This window comes from Pseudonaja textilis, chromosome 1, assembly GCF_049901715.1.
Source record: "Pseudonaja textilis isolate UNSWEBS1 chromosome 1, rPseTex1.2, whole genome shotgun sequence".
Classification (NCBI taxonomy): domain Eukaryota; kingdom Metazoa; phylum Chordata; class Lepidosauria; order Squamata; family Elapidae; genus Pseudonaja; species Pseudonaja textilis.
The window spans coordinates 113,938,898-113,953,725 of NC_141990.1; the positions used below are offsets into that span (position 1 = coordinate 113,938,898).

A 14,828-nucleotide genomic window follows, 5' to 3' on the forward strand; every position below is an offset into this window, starting at 1 on the left:
GTCCACAGAGGGATGAACAGGGCTTTTGAGGGTCGCATCCTCCCCTTAGAAGCTCCATTTTGGTCGGAAACAGACCGGGTGAATGTTGCAGAGCCTTTGTGATTGTTCATAAAGGCAAACAACTGCCATGGTGCTGCAAGGTTTGTAGTTTCAGGCCATGTTCGCAAATGCTAAGTGTGCACTTTTCGCATAACTTTGAACGTTCATTAAGAGAACACTCGTAACCCAGAGATTACCAGTAGAAGCTTAAAGAATAAGCAAGTATAAAGGTTTGCATGGACATGATAGAAGCAAAAATAATATGCAAGGATAAAATGTAATCACCGAACTGGTAGTAACACCGATTGAATCCCATCCCTTCCTTTATGTATTTATTTATAGCCTGCCTTTATTATCTTTATTAATAACTCAAGACCATGAACTACCTATGTACACAACTCAAAAACAATGATCCATTCAACAATTATGTAATGTGAAGTATCAATTTGTTATCCAAATAAAAACATTATGCCATCACTAAAAGCAGAACTGAAGTTGTACTTTATAAAATAATTTGATGGAAGTTATAAGTAACACAGTGAAGCTAATATACTCCTCCTTGCTTAAAAGTCTGTGCTGACCAATTGGCCCCCATCTTCACCCAAATCTTCAATAAAACACTGGAGATGTGCTATGTTCCTTCTTGCTTCAAACACTCTACTATCATCCCAGTGCCAAAGAAGCCCTCCATCAAGGAACTGAATGACCAGTTGCTCTAACATCTGTAGTTATGAAAATCTTTGAAAGGCTAGTGCTGTCCCACCTGAAAACCATCACGGATTCGCTGTTAGATCCCATGCAGTTTGCATACCAAGCAAATAGATTGACAGATGATGCTGTTAATATGGCTCTGCATTACATCCTACAACACCTTGAATCTCCAAATACCTACGCAAGGGTCCTCTTTGTAGACTTCAGTTCAGCATTCAATATCATCAGTCCAGACATTTTTTTAAATAAATTAAACCAGCTATCGACTGTTTCCTTGTATGATTTGATTGCTTTTTGTACTCTATGACTATTATTAAGTTTTGTACCTTATAATCCTTGACTCTTGACGAATGTGTCTTTTCTTTTATGTATACTGAGAGCATTTGCACCAAGACAAATTCCTTATGTGTCCAATTACACTTGGCCAGTAAAGAATTCTATTCTATTCTATTCTATTCTATTCTATTCTATTTCTATTCTATTAGGTTATGATGTATAATTTGACTTTTAACCTAATTTGAAGATGAGCAAATCATGCAATAGACAAGTAAACAAATAAAAACACAGAAGAAAGAACAAATGGAATGGATATGGAAATTATAAGGAACTAGCTCGATACCTGTGCTTCGCTACCAAACTATGAGGTCGGGCTTAGTTTTTGGGGAAGAAAATAAGGGGAAAAAATTCTGCCTCTGCCTACCAGCATCCATTGGTATTCATCTGGCTAACATCCTGTCAGTGTGTTGAGGGCTGTTTGGAAGCTGAAACTATTTGCTGTGTGAGCAAGGAGACAGCAAGGAGCCTAGGCATGGCTTAGCTCAACTGTTCTGTACTAAAGCTGCTTGGTGCTGAGAAAGCAAAAGTGAAACTGAAACTCCTCTCCTCTGCTTGTGTTTTATATTTGGAAGATATTTCTTTTCAGGTGGAGAGGGGGAATAGAACTCCTTAGCATCAAAGCGTGTTAATAGTAATATACGAAATACTAATTGCTCTGATGGTCATTTCGAAAAAAACTTTTCTTAGTGAGCACCTAGAAGCCAAGAGGAACATATGTGCCAAATTTCAAGTTTGTAGGCTTTACGGTTCTGGAGATTTTGTGATGATGCATGAGTGGTATTTTGCTTTCATATATAGATTTATTTATTCAAATCAGAATGGATTGAATTGCTGATTGCCTTCTTGGAAATGAGGTGAAATCTATTTTTATTTGCTTTCTACAAGCAGGAAATGTATTTAAATTTAAATTTTGGCTTTTCACTATTTTATAAAATTATGTTGTTTCATATTCAAGTTTGAGAAATGATAGCAATGGCAAAAATGTTAATGTTTTTCTAGGTTTATTTATACAAGGTGTGGACACATTATATCTTGCATATACAGATAGTTCTCAATTTACAACCACAACTGAATCCAAAATTATGGTGCTAAGTGAGAAATTTATTAAATGAATTTTGGCCCATTTAATGACTTTTCTTGCCACATTTGTTAAATGAATCATGGCAGTTGTTAAATTAGTAACCTGGTTATTAAGTGAATCTGATTTCCCCATTGACTTTGCTTCTCAGGTGACAAAAGATGTTCACATGATCCTGGGACACTACAACTGTCATAAATATGAGTCAGTTATCAAGCATCTGAATGTAAATCACGTGACCATGGTGATGCTACAACAGTCATATGTCTAAAAAATGGTCATAAATCACTTTCTTCAGTGCCATTTTAACTTCAGTCACGTAAGTTGAAGACTACCTGTATTTTGAAAATAAAGAACATATACTGTTTGGGCTGAAATTCAAAGATTAGTTTCAACTCTGCATTCCACATTAAAAAAAAATCTGCTGTGACCCACTTTAGGTGAAAAAAACAATAAAAAATATATGCAGATAAAATAAGGATAGGGATTTCACTCATAATAAAAAGTGTGGAGTGTACAGCATTTGAACCACTGAGTGGATTAATATAAAGCCAAAACAACAAAAAGTAGCCACTTTTAAGCTGTGTTAAATGAACGTCGATCAATATTCACACTGTACTGACTTCGCATGTACTAAGAGGCTTTCCATTTTTTACAAATATCCATTACATATAAAGAGACAGCACTGCACCGATTTGGGTCATTTGCATAAAGATGACATTATTCTAATTGTAAAATGACTGGCCCCGAAAATTTCACGCCAAATTCTGTATCACAGACGTCTATTAAATCGAGCTCTCACTGCCATTAAAATGTATGGCTCTTTGGTGTCATTCCTTTGACAACAAGAGAGATCGTTAAAAAGAATCTTATATTTATTTATCTTAAGATATTGATAGTTAATATTTGATCAATATATATCTTAATATTTATCTTAATAAGATAAATACTGATCAAATATACCTTATTTTTTTAAAGTTTGCTTAGGAAAAGCACATTTGAAGAGCTTAAGAGGAAAGTGTTTAGGGAATTTGAACCGATAAGCCTACTACGAGACAAGCGCAGCGGAAACGCAACACAAGACCGACACCTCCGCCAGACTGACAACTCGCACCTCGCAGCTGGAATAAAAACCACTCCGCCTGTATCGCCGGGACCAGAAGACTTCCCTTTCTTTCGGAATCTTCCGGTGCACGAACCAATAAGGCAAGCTTCCCTGCACAGCCCCTTTCCACACCCCTCCCCACCCCGCCTCGCGCCCTATCCCATGAAAAAACCGCCGCCTTTCCTCTTCTGCCCGCCCTTTCCGGCCTAATCAAACGCGAGGATTGGCTTTTCAGGTGAGGATTTTTGACGAAGCGGGCAGCCAATAAGACAGACCCTGAGAGCCTCCTCCTTCTCCTCCCCCCCCCTTTCCCCTCTTATCCCCGCCCCTTTGCTTTCTTATTCTTCTTCACCCGCGTTACCTTGGAACCTGCTGTAAATATTCGGGAGCACCTTGGTGACGCGGTGGCGCCTTTAAGGGAGCCCCGGCAACCGTCCGGCTCCGTCAGGGGTGGGGGATGTAGAGCCCCCGGAGTCAGGTAGGGCGAGGGGCTCGCTGGGAGAAAGCCGGAAACCCGGGGGTGGCGGGCGGGCTGGCATTACGGGGCAAGGTTTCTTGGCACTCGCATTGTCTCGGTTCCTCGCTGGTAGCCTCTAGCTCCCAGGTTGGGAAATGACTGCTTCCAACGTCCCCCGCATCCTCGTTTTGTCAGTGCTCTTTTTTCTTTTCATACACTCTATAACGACTGGTGACTCCCTAAAGCCAGAGGCAGCTTTATTTGGGGTGCCAGTGATAGACAGGGGGACTGGCACTTAGAAGGGTCGGTTTATTTGGGGTGCCAGTGATAAGACACTTTTGGCTGGCACTTAGAAGGGTCAGTTGCCTCCCCGATCCATCTGACTTAATGCATTTTTTTTTTACGAGTCTACCTCTTATTTAACTCGCTGGGTAATCCTAGGACAATCATTCTCTCCCAGCCGAGCCTACCCAGGAGGGTTATGGTGAAGTAAAAGTGGAAGGAAAGATGTCGACTTAAGTTACCTTGGAGGAAAAGTGGAATAGAAATATAACACCACAAGTGAAGTTTGGGTAGAAATGTCATAAATGGAACTTCTTCCACGGCAAAGCTGCTGTTCAGTTCCCCCCACTCCTTTCTATCACTCTTATGTTTACCTATACCCAGGATAATTAAAAGATAATAGTTCAAGGACCATAAATATTTGCAAAGTAATGCAATCCTAGTTGTGCTTACTTACAGTTAAATCTCATTGAGTTCAGTGGAGGTTAATGAGACCAGAATTTGCAACCAAAATAGGTTAAGATTTCAAAAGCATCAAACCTAAGTGTCTCGAAGTGGAGTGAGCACCATGGAAAGTTAATATGAGAACAAAACATCTTTTTACTCTAATTATGTGATGGTCCTTTCTTCTTCCTGTAACATTTCAAAAACTAGATGAGAAGATACATACAATGTCTTCTATAATATGGGGAAAATCAAGATATTAGTATATTGTTTCCATTTTCTTTCTTACTAGGTGTATTCAGATTGGGTAGGTACACTCAAAAGAATATACAGTTCTTAGCAGCTTTATGTTTTTACTGGCAAAACATTTTCTTTTTTTATGCTTGCTACTTGATTAATTTAACTATATTTAAAAATTGGTGGTAGGAAATCAGATACATAAAATATATTTACATATTATATTTATAATATAAAAGCTATCATAAACAGATGTTCTAGAAAATAGACTTCACTGAGCACTGGGATTTACTTCTGAATAAACATAAATGATTTAGATTATTCCATATTATTTAGTATGAAGTACTTCTGTTTTACACTGGCAGGAAGAGGAAAATGTGCCTTGCTTTCATTATGGTATCTCATGGGGTAAAATATCCACAGTGGATTCATTTGAGATTACCACATGGTGGAAAACTTGGACTGAATGAAATTTGCTTTTATCCTTATTTATTTAGGTGATTGCTTTTTGTTTTGGGCTTAAAAATTTTGGGATAGTAATATTTTTAAAATCAATTTCCAAGTTTAATATCAAGTAAATGTATTTAAAAATATCACAGAATATGCAACTCAGAGACATTCCATCTTCTCTTGCTATATTTATACATTATAAATATATTAAAATACCTGGTGTTACCACTCAAGTAACATCTTAAAAAGAACATATATTTTCTAACTTGCTTCTTGGCATCATTTACTAGGCTTTTTAATTTCTTTCATGGATAGGTATGCATAAATATTGCTTTTGTAATGACAATCATATACTCTCAAAGTCATTGCATCTGCAATAGAGAGAGCAAAACAATTCTGTGCTGAATTGTAAGAACTGATGTATTGTTGTATTATTTGTCCAGTACACAAGCTATTAAATCAAACTGAAACTGCATTGAATTTAATCAAATTTGTACTTGAATTGAAGCCTGAGAATTCAGTTATAGTCAGAATGGTAAAGTCGAAAGAAAATTGCATCAAAGTAAACAAGTGAAGCTGCATATCCTTTTTGATTCCTTTTTATATTTATTATTCAATTTCCTGAAGAAACAAACATTGAAGTACATCATGTTCTATATAACTGTGAACATAATTGAAAATAAAACCCATGAGGGAAAAATTATACAATGATTCTGAAAGGTTAGAAATAGGTTTTCATGATTTTAAAGTGTACTATGCTGTTGTAGCTGTTATAAATTTAATTTCATTCCAGTCACATTAAAATTTCAACCAGTCAAACTCAACTGGCAGCTTTTCATACAGTGATTTGCCATTTTCTTCCTCTGGGTTGTTTTACTAGTTTCCCCATCTAGCCAAAATCTATCTGAATTTTAAACTTATCACATACATTCATAGATAAGTTGACCCTCAAAAAATCTACAGCCGCAGATAAGCTGTTAGGAATATAAGTCACCTAACAGCTATTTGGGTTAGAAATATATAAACCAGGATAAACATTTTAGTACTATATCTTTAAGAAAATGCAAAACTGTAATTAGGTGTCGTTTCTCAAATGGCCATAAGATGGAGCAGGAATCTGGTTTGTTTTAGTCTTAGTCTCAGAAGAGAGTGTGTCTGAGTGAGTATCACTGTTTCCTTCTGTGTGCTCCATTTCTTCTAATTGACTGATATTACTGGATTTAATGTAAGTCTTACTGAACTGTTTTTTTGACACTGGACTGGATTATCCCTGGATTGAAAAACTGACTGATTTTACCTGTGAATGACTTTTGGACTGCTTATTTTGGACTTTGCTTAAACCTTTCTGGAAGTAAAAAACCTACATTTACTGTACAGTGTATCTGTGTGCTCTATGTGTATTATTCCAACACTACTCTCTATACGTCTCCCTGTATGCACTCATTTTCCTAACGGGGAATTACCTCAACATAAGATAACCATCAAAATATTTGTATGTTTTAATTTTCAGTTTACTTACCTATGGATAATTGACAGATTATATATTTTCATGGTATTTTGGTCAGATCAATTTATCCAGAAATGTGCTTATTCACAAGTATATGTGGAAAACATGACTACTTTATACATCATACTTATGGATAAAGTATAAGTAGGCCTCAATTTATGACCACTATTGAGCCCAAAATTTCTGTTGTTAAGCGAGACATTTATTAAGTGAGTTTTGCCCCATTTTACAATTCTTTTTGTTACTGTTATTAAATGAATCACTGAAGTTGTTAAGTTAGTAACATGGTTGTTAAGTGAATCTGGCTTCCCTATTGACTCTGCTTGTCAGAAGTTCACAAAAGGTGATCACATGACTCCAGGACATTGCAACTGGTATTAATATGACGCGAATTGCCAAGCTGCTGAATTTTGATCACGTGACCATGGGGATGCTACAACAGTGTGAAAAACAGTCATAAGTCACTTTTTTCAGTGCTATTGTAACTTCAAACGGTCACTGAATGAACTTTTGTAAGTTGAGGACTACCTGTATATTCTCTCAGATAAGCCCATCAGTGAATCGCAACCCAATTTTGGGGGGAGGAAGGGTGTGTGTGTGTGGCAGCTAAAATTCTTAGCTTATTTGAAAGTATGTACAATATGTTCTCACAGGACTCAAGAAAATATAGATAACCTTCAGGATATGAATTGTGTGTGTGTGTGTATTGAAAATAAAAGGATTGTAAACAAATGAAAGTTTCATGATAACTAAAGCTTTTTAATTGTAAAAGTCCTTATAATTACGGATGTAAAAGAAATATCAAAGCCATGAATAGTCTCTAAAACTAACATTTCTTTAGCCTGATGAAATTACTTTAAAAGTTGGCAGAGTATTAATCTGGGCAGAGCCTGGCAGACTATGCTTAATTTCATGTAAAATGTAAAAAGTTTAAGCAATAAATATTGTTGGAAGCTCTTAAGACTATTTGAAAATTTGAATAAATAGATCACACTCTTAATGCCACAGTAATTTAAATATGGTTTGTGTTACAGGGTATATCTGAGGGTTAAAGGAACCTGACTGAAAAGAGCACAAAGCAGTATTTTGATTTTCCTCTTTATTCAGACTACCAATAAAAGCAAAAATAGCTTCAATTCTTTATCCAGATTTGCAAGTACAATTTGTATTCACTTAAATTACTCCACATTCTACTGTCAACAGTTTCTCCTTACCCTTTAGATAAGACAGTCTTTTCAAAATTAAATGTTAGAGAATTTTTTTCTCCTGAACTCCAGTTGTTAGCCCTGATCTCTTAACCTTATAAATATGTGTATTTTAGGTCAGGATACAAGCTTAATAAATATGTACTTTATTCTAATACTTTTTCTAACTTACTGAAGAGTTGAAGAAGTACAAGTGTTAGCTGCAATATTTTCCCTCTCCCTCTGTCTATCTTTATCCCTCTATCTCTCTCAGACAAATTGGCAACCGGCCTTCATCTAGCTAATTATTCTTTTGCAAATAAGACCCTTCCTTTTCTTTTCTTTTTTTCATCTTCAAATGCGCTGAAGGTCCTCTGTCAGAAGCACATTTTTTTACATGCCAGTTCCTTTTCTTCTCCAGTACTCTTTCCCCACTTGTATTCTCAAAAACTTTGTGGACTTTATATCACACTTGTATTAACAAGCCTTTAGCAGTACAAACCCTGCCTAATCTATTTTAGCCCCCAAACCACACTTTTTTTCTGAACTGAAACCAGCAGCACATCTTCAACAGCATTACAGCTGTCTTGGCCCATTTTAGCCTTTGCAGATGACAGCCATTCCCTTCATTTCCCTGCTTGTCCTTCTCAGAGTTCTCTTTGCCAGAGTTTCAGTGACTTCACTTTTGATGTCAGTGTGCATCCGATATTGAAACCAGCACATCTGCTTCCCTTTCTTTCCTATGAGACCTGTGTCTTTAGGGGTTTATAGTAATATTTGTGCTCGTCTCCCTATTGGCAAAACAAATAAAAATATTTTGTTTGGGTGTCCACGTGGATATGTGCAGAACCAGCAAGAAATTATTGCTGAGGGCAGGTGAATCACAGTTTGTGGTAGGTGTCTTCTGAGGTTGGCCTGCGGTGCTCTTAAATGTTTATTATCTTGTAACTTTAACTAATTTGCAAAACTATAGAAAGATAGTAATTCTAGAATAGGGGTCTCCAAACTCGGCAATTTTAAGACTTGTGGATTTAAACTCCCTGAATTCCCCAGCCAGCATAGAAATATGACTGGCTGAAGGATCCCAGGATTTGGGAGTTGAAGTCCGCAAGTCTTCAAGTTGTCTAGTTTGGAGACCCCTTTTCTAGAAAGACAACTTTGACTAATAATAATGGTCAGGCTACTACCGTACAAGTATTTGTTTTTTTAAAAGTTCCCAGAAGCTTCTTTTGAGATTCATCTTGATAATATATTTATTGGCATTTTCTTAGTAAATTTCACTTTCGCTAGTAAACGAAGAGAATAATATTAAGAATAGAAAATTATATTTTCCTAAAAATGTGCTTGTTGTTTAAGAATTTCTCAATGCAATATAAAATGCTTTTTAAAAGAGCCAATAAAATAACTTTTTAAATAATTGCATACCTTAGTTCCAAGCCACCAAAGCATGCAGAAGAGCTCTGGTTTAGGAATTTATTGTTGAATTCAGACATATTTAAGGATTTTTTCCTCAAATAAGCATTACTTTTTTCTGCTTGTAATAGTTGCCTCAGCAGGTGGCAGCACCTACCCACCTACCCAGTCCTTGCTGATCTCAGAACCTAAGCAGGATCAGCCCTGGCAAGTAATTGGATGAGAAACTGCCTGGGAATTCTAGGGTTGCAGGCTACATGGGATCATTGGGAAAAAACATCTAGAAGAACATAACGACAAGCCACCTCTATAATACTGCCCAGAAAACTGCATGGCTGTGGTCCCTAGGAATCAAGTTTAAATTGAGGGCATCTTTACTGCAACTAATTACACTTAAGGCTATATTTCCACAATATGAGCATTTCATTCTACTGGGAAATGTTAATGCTAAAAATCTCTCTTATGAAAACACATCCATAGCACAACCTTCAAAGAAAATTAAAATTTATAAGGAAATATAGACATTGTGCTTTTACAACTTTAGACTTGTAAAATCTTTCTCTGAGAACATTTGCATCATTACCTTTATGAAAGCTTTCCTCAATTATTAGTAAGTTATGACTTTTGCTTTGTGGTTGTTACTTTATGTTGATATAATCAAAAGTACATCCTATTAAATTCTATCGAACTTGTAAGATAAAAAAATTGGCCTAGAATTATAACACTAATGTTAAAACATTATTTCTGATAGCTTGTTTAGTAAATGTAAATGTGGAAAAATACATTCCCACATAAAATTTTATTTAGAGATACTTATTAGAACTCTACAATTTTTATTAAGCTGCATTTGTAAATTGAGTTTAATTATAAAATTTTGCTCACAGATATACATTGAAATGAGGCATATATACATTTGTATCAGTTTGTTACCATTCCAAATTACTATGAATTCCTGAATTTGAAAACACATTTTTCCATTGCAATCTACACTGATGTGTTAAAATTCAGGCCTCTGTTTTCCATTTCTCTGCGATGTACTTATTGTGGAAGGCAGTCTAGTTTCTACCGAATTTCTCTTTAATTACAGCTTCCATTTTCTTATTTTGTCAAATGAACGTTAAGATTGAAATAATCTTGTTACAGGCAGGAATTGTTCCAAAAGGCATCTGTGGAGATTTATTGAAGTAGTTTTAAATTAAATGAGGTCAGAATTATAGCAAAAATGGTGGACTCTATAAAGGTGAATTTAATTTCATAATTTCATGGTTAAATTTACATCTGACTTGAGAAGGAACATTAAACTGAGAAAATGCACATCTGCTAACTTAAAAGATAGGAAATTGCACTAATGAAATGAAGAAATGATATTTAGAGTTAACGGTAAAGTATGGAGGTAAAATGTCATAGGTGGACAGTTTGTGCTCTGAGACATTTAATTTTAGTGACTAAAATATAATATAGCAAACTTCCGTATGCTAAACAACATGGAGAGTCTTCTTTGTCATATTAGAATGAAAAAACATGAAATACTGTATGTTGTCATAAAGGAAGTCAAAATAATGTTTCATTGTTCAGTATTTTTTCCACTGAGTACCAGACTTTTAATGTTTGTATGATCTAGTTTATATACTATACTACTATGGTACTATAAAAATAGTTCTGTTCCAGAGGTGGTATTCAGCAGGTTCTGACCAGTTCGGGAGAACTGGTAGCGGAACTTTTGAGTGGTTCAGAGAACCGGCCAATACCACCTCTGACTGGCCCCACCCCCAACTATTCTCTGCCTCCCGAGTTGTTGCCCTGCACAGGAGAACAGAGCTGGAAAGCAGATTAGTGGGGTGGTGAGGGGATGGGATTTTGCATTAACCTTCCCCCTGGAGAGGGGTGGGAATGGAGATTTTACAGTATCCTTCCCCTGTCATGCCCACAAGCCATGCCCATCAAGCCATGCCACACCCTCCAAGCCATGCCCACAGAACCAGTAGTAAAAAAATTTGAATCCCACCACTGTTCTTTTCACAATTAGATTTATTTTTAAAGATTTTGAGTAGACAAATTTGGGGAGAACAAGTCTATCAATGATAAAAAAAATATGAAGTCTATGTTCTACATGGTATAAAATCTAGGATCACTGGGAATATGAAGGACTCAGCAGCAACAGCATGTCCTATAATTAGTCATTTTGAAAGAGAATATTTGCTGTAGATTAAGTCTGGTCTGATTTAGTAAGAACACATTTTTTTTAGATTTGTCTGTATATGATGATACTTTAAAATACTGAACAAAACAACTAGTTGAGATCATCTTAAATATTTGCTTAACTTTAAAAATGTTTGTCTATGTTCAAATCAAAGGACTTTCATGTATTTATAAATTAATAATTTATACAATTATGAATGTTCTCATATTGAACATGATTTATTCATATATCTATTTCCTTGAAATTATTATTAAAGTATTTTTTTTCAAGTGATATGCTGCCCTTCTGCATAGGCTTTTTAACATTTTCCTTTGAAGAAATTTCTCTGTTGTATTACCAGTAATGATAAAATGGTATTGTGTAACATCAGTTATAATTAACAAACTCTAATCTGCAGAAGTTCATGTCACAAATGTACATAAATAAGACTTAATTAAACATTAAATGGAAGAATTATTGGTCACTGTCATTCATTTTAAAATGGTTATTATAATTAGCTTCCATTTTCCTCTTTGAATTCAGATTAAAAGATACATGAAAAATATTGATTGCCAAAATGATGTCAGCAACTCTTCTAAACTTAGGTAATGAATTGACAAGAAGCCAGTAGTGACTGTGTAATGAGCCTTCATCTGGAAAATGACTATTTGAGGAAAAGCTTATCGTAATGGAGGAAAGAGGAAGGAGTCTGGATTCTGGGCATAGCAGAAAATCAGACAGTGATAAAAGCAGTAATTCTTATTACTCAGATGATGATTCATCTCATGCTTCTGATCAGTCTCCAACCATCAGCACTCAATCTATACAAACTGTAAATAGAAGCAATAAAATACAGAACTTGAAAAGCCATGCAGATTATCATGGTATGTATTGGCAAAATACAATTTATTATGTGTGTGTCTGTGTGTATCATAGTGTTAAATGAATTATGTGAAAATAAGATTATTTCCTTTGAAATATGGCATATTTCAAAACTGAGCTGACATTTGTAATAAAAATTAACATTTAGGTTTTAAAATAAAGTACAATTTACTCAACAGAAAGTACCCTGGCTTGCTTTTTCTTTGTAATTAAATTGGTACATACTTTTGTTCTTGTAATTATATGTATTAATTGAATATAGTCAGTTATAAATATCTCCTTTCTTCACTCATAGTATAGCATCTTAGATACAAGACAGTAGAGAGAGTAGGTATCAACTGATCATGACCATTTAAACATTCATTTAGCAATAATATTGCATGAACAGACAGTATAAAATATAACTTGCTTTTCTTTAAAAAGATTGATAAAGGTCTCCTCTATTTTTAAATACAGACTCAAGATTTAGTTAGTCATAAGGTGTTTACAAGGGATTTGGGCTGCAAAAATTCAGATACTAGATGGACTGCCATTAAATGATTCAGATTTTTTGCACACCAGATACAGTATTAGTTTCATTTTAGTTTTATTTTAGATAGATGAGGCATCTATTTTTAATTTTTCTCCTTGCTTACTTTTGTCCAACTCTATTGCCTCTCTTCTCTTACCCCAACCCATAAGTGCTTTTAAACTTTACAATGATTTGAAGGATTCACATTCTCCTTTACTGTGCCAACATATTGAACTCTGTTAGGTTGGTATCATTTTAAAAGACTGTGTAGGCTTTTAGAAAATCAAGATTAAAAAGAATAAACGGTGTAAGAGTTAATATATGCTGATTTCATAGTGAATATTGGAGAGATTGTTGTCATATGTTTGCAAGCAATGAGAAATTGTACATCTAGGATATTTCAGTCCTGGGATGATTTCACTAATTTTCATTGTAATCTTAACCTTGTTCTATTTCTTTGTAGCCACAAAGCAGTTTTACTCTAAATACGCACCCAGCAAGAGAACCCGCTGGGGTTTTTACTCCCAGAGCCTCACCAGGGAGTCTCCTGCCAAAGATATCAGTCTTGTTACAAAGAGAGTGCTTTCTGCTAGGCTGCTGAAAATTAACGAGCTTCGTAATGAACTGTCTGGGTTGCATGTCAAACTTGATGAGTTGCAGAAAGAAAATAGGGTACTAAAGCAGCTTCAGTACAGACATGAGAAAGCCCTTCATAAGTTTGAAGGTACAGAAAATGAAATCTCTCAACTTCTGGTGCGGCATAATGATGAGATGAGAATACTAAAGGAGCGCTTAAGAAAAACACAAGAAAGAGAACAAACAACTGAGAAGAAACTCAAGGCTTCAGAGGAAGAGCTATTCAAAGCTAAAAGTGGTTTGCAAAAACTGAAAAAACTTGCAGAAGATAAGAATCTCCCTGAACGTGATGAGCTGGCTAAGAAGCTGGCAATTGCAGAAAATAGATTGGAAGATAGTGAGAAGAAAATTAAGGTGAGAGCCCTTTAAAAAAGCATTTCAAAAGATACGTTTTATTTTGTACATTCTATGGTACGTGCCATATTTACACACTTACTGGCTACTCATACACAGGAAAAAAACCTTAAACTGAAACAGGCCAATTTAGTCTTGTGATTTCTTTGAATCTGATAAAGAACCATTATCACATGTTATTTACTAACATTGCCATTATAATTCACAGTTGTAAAATCCTAGCCAGTAAACAGTGGGACTGTTACTTCTAAACATACTTTATACTTTTAAATAAATATGTATAAAATTTCCAAATTCTAAATTCACATTTTCTTTTGACATAGTACTAATTTTCTTTTGACATACTACTAATTCATTAGAATCCTTAATTGGATCCTTAAGAGGGGAGCAGAGTTCACAGAAAGCCTGCTTTGTGTACCTGCTAATAGAAAAGGATGAAGTAGTTTTCACCAACTTCCCTATGTTCTAAGAAAACCTGATCTATAGAATGGGATTTTTCTGGAATTATATAGACGTGATGCAGAGACAGATTATTGGTGAGAATAGTCCTCAATCTTCTCATAATAATCCCTCCATTATTTAAGGCCCTTCATTCATCAAACTCACAGGGATAAAATTTCTAAGGTTACTTTGTCACTGTGTTTGCAAATGTTAATGCAGTTTTAGGGTTAAGTTTATGGGACTATGTGTATAATATTTTTGTGCTGTTGTTAAAATTGATTTAATTTTGCTCGATTTATTATTAAATTTGTATGCCGCCCATTGCATTGCTCAAGCAAAGGAAGGTTTACAGAATAATATAAAAGTTAAGAAAGGCAACAAAAACACTTAAAATTAGGAAGATTAAATAAACTAAATACCAAGAGGATGAGCAGCAGAGGAGTGGGGATCTTTTCTTATTATTTGCCATCCACCAAGAGTTGAAAATTGTAGCATAGGGGTCTAAATGAATGAAAAAGGAAATAGAATAATATGAATGTTCAATGGAAACATGAAACTTTATTAAAGCTGAATAAAACTGAA

At 35.2% G+C, this 14,828-nt stretch overlaps 1 protein-coding gene across 4 annotated transcripts in view; it reads left to right on the forward strand.

The window, feature by feature from the left end:
- The first annotated feature begins 3,507 nt into the window (after positions 1 to 3,507).
- LCA5 (lebercilin LCA5) overlaps positions 3,508 to 14,828 on the forward strand; it is a 29,032-nt gene continuing 17,711 nt past the window's right edge. For 2 of the 4 annotated variants that reach the window (XM_026695118.2, XM_087914975.1), the window contains exons 1-3: positions 3,558 to 3,747; positions 11,966 to 12,306; positions 13,279 to 13,805. In XM_026695118.2, the coding sequence (XP_026550903.2) occupies positions 12,111 to 12,306; positions 13,279 to 13,805 (723 nt within the window). In that variant the 5' untranslated portion in view covers positions 3,558 to 3,747; positions 11,966 to 12,110. Of the gene's footprint in view, positions 3,748 to 11,965; positions 12,307 to 13,278; positions 13,806 to 14,828 lie in introns of all 4 variants that reach the window. The other 2 variants (XM_087914983.1, XM_026695119.2) reach the window with 2 other exon arrangements.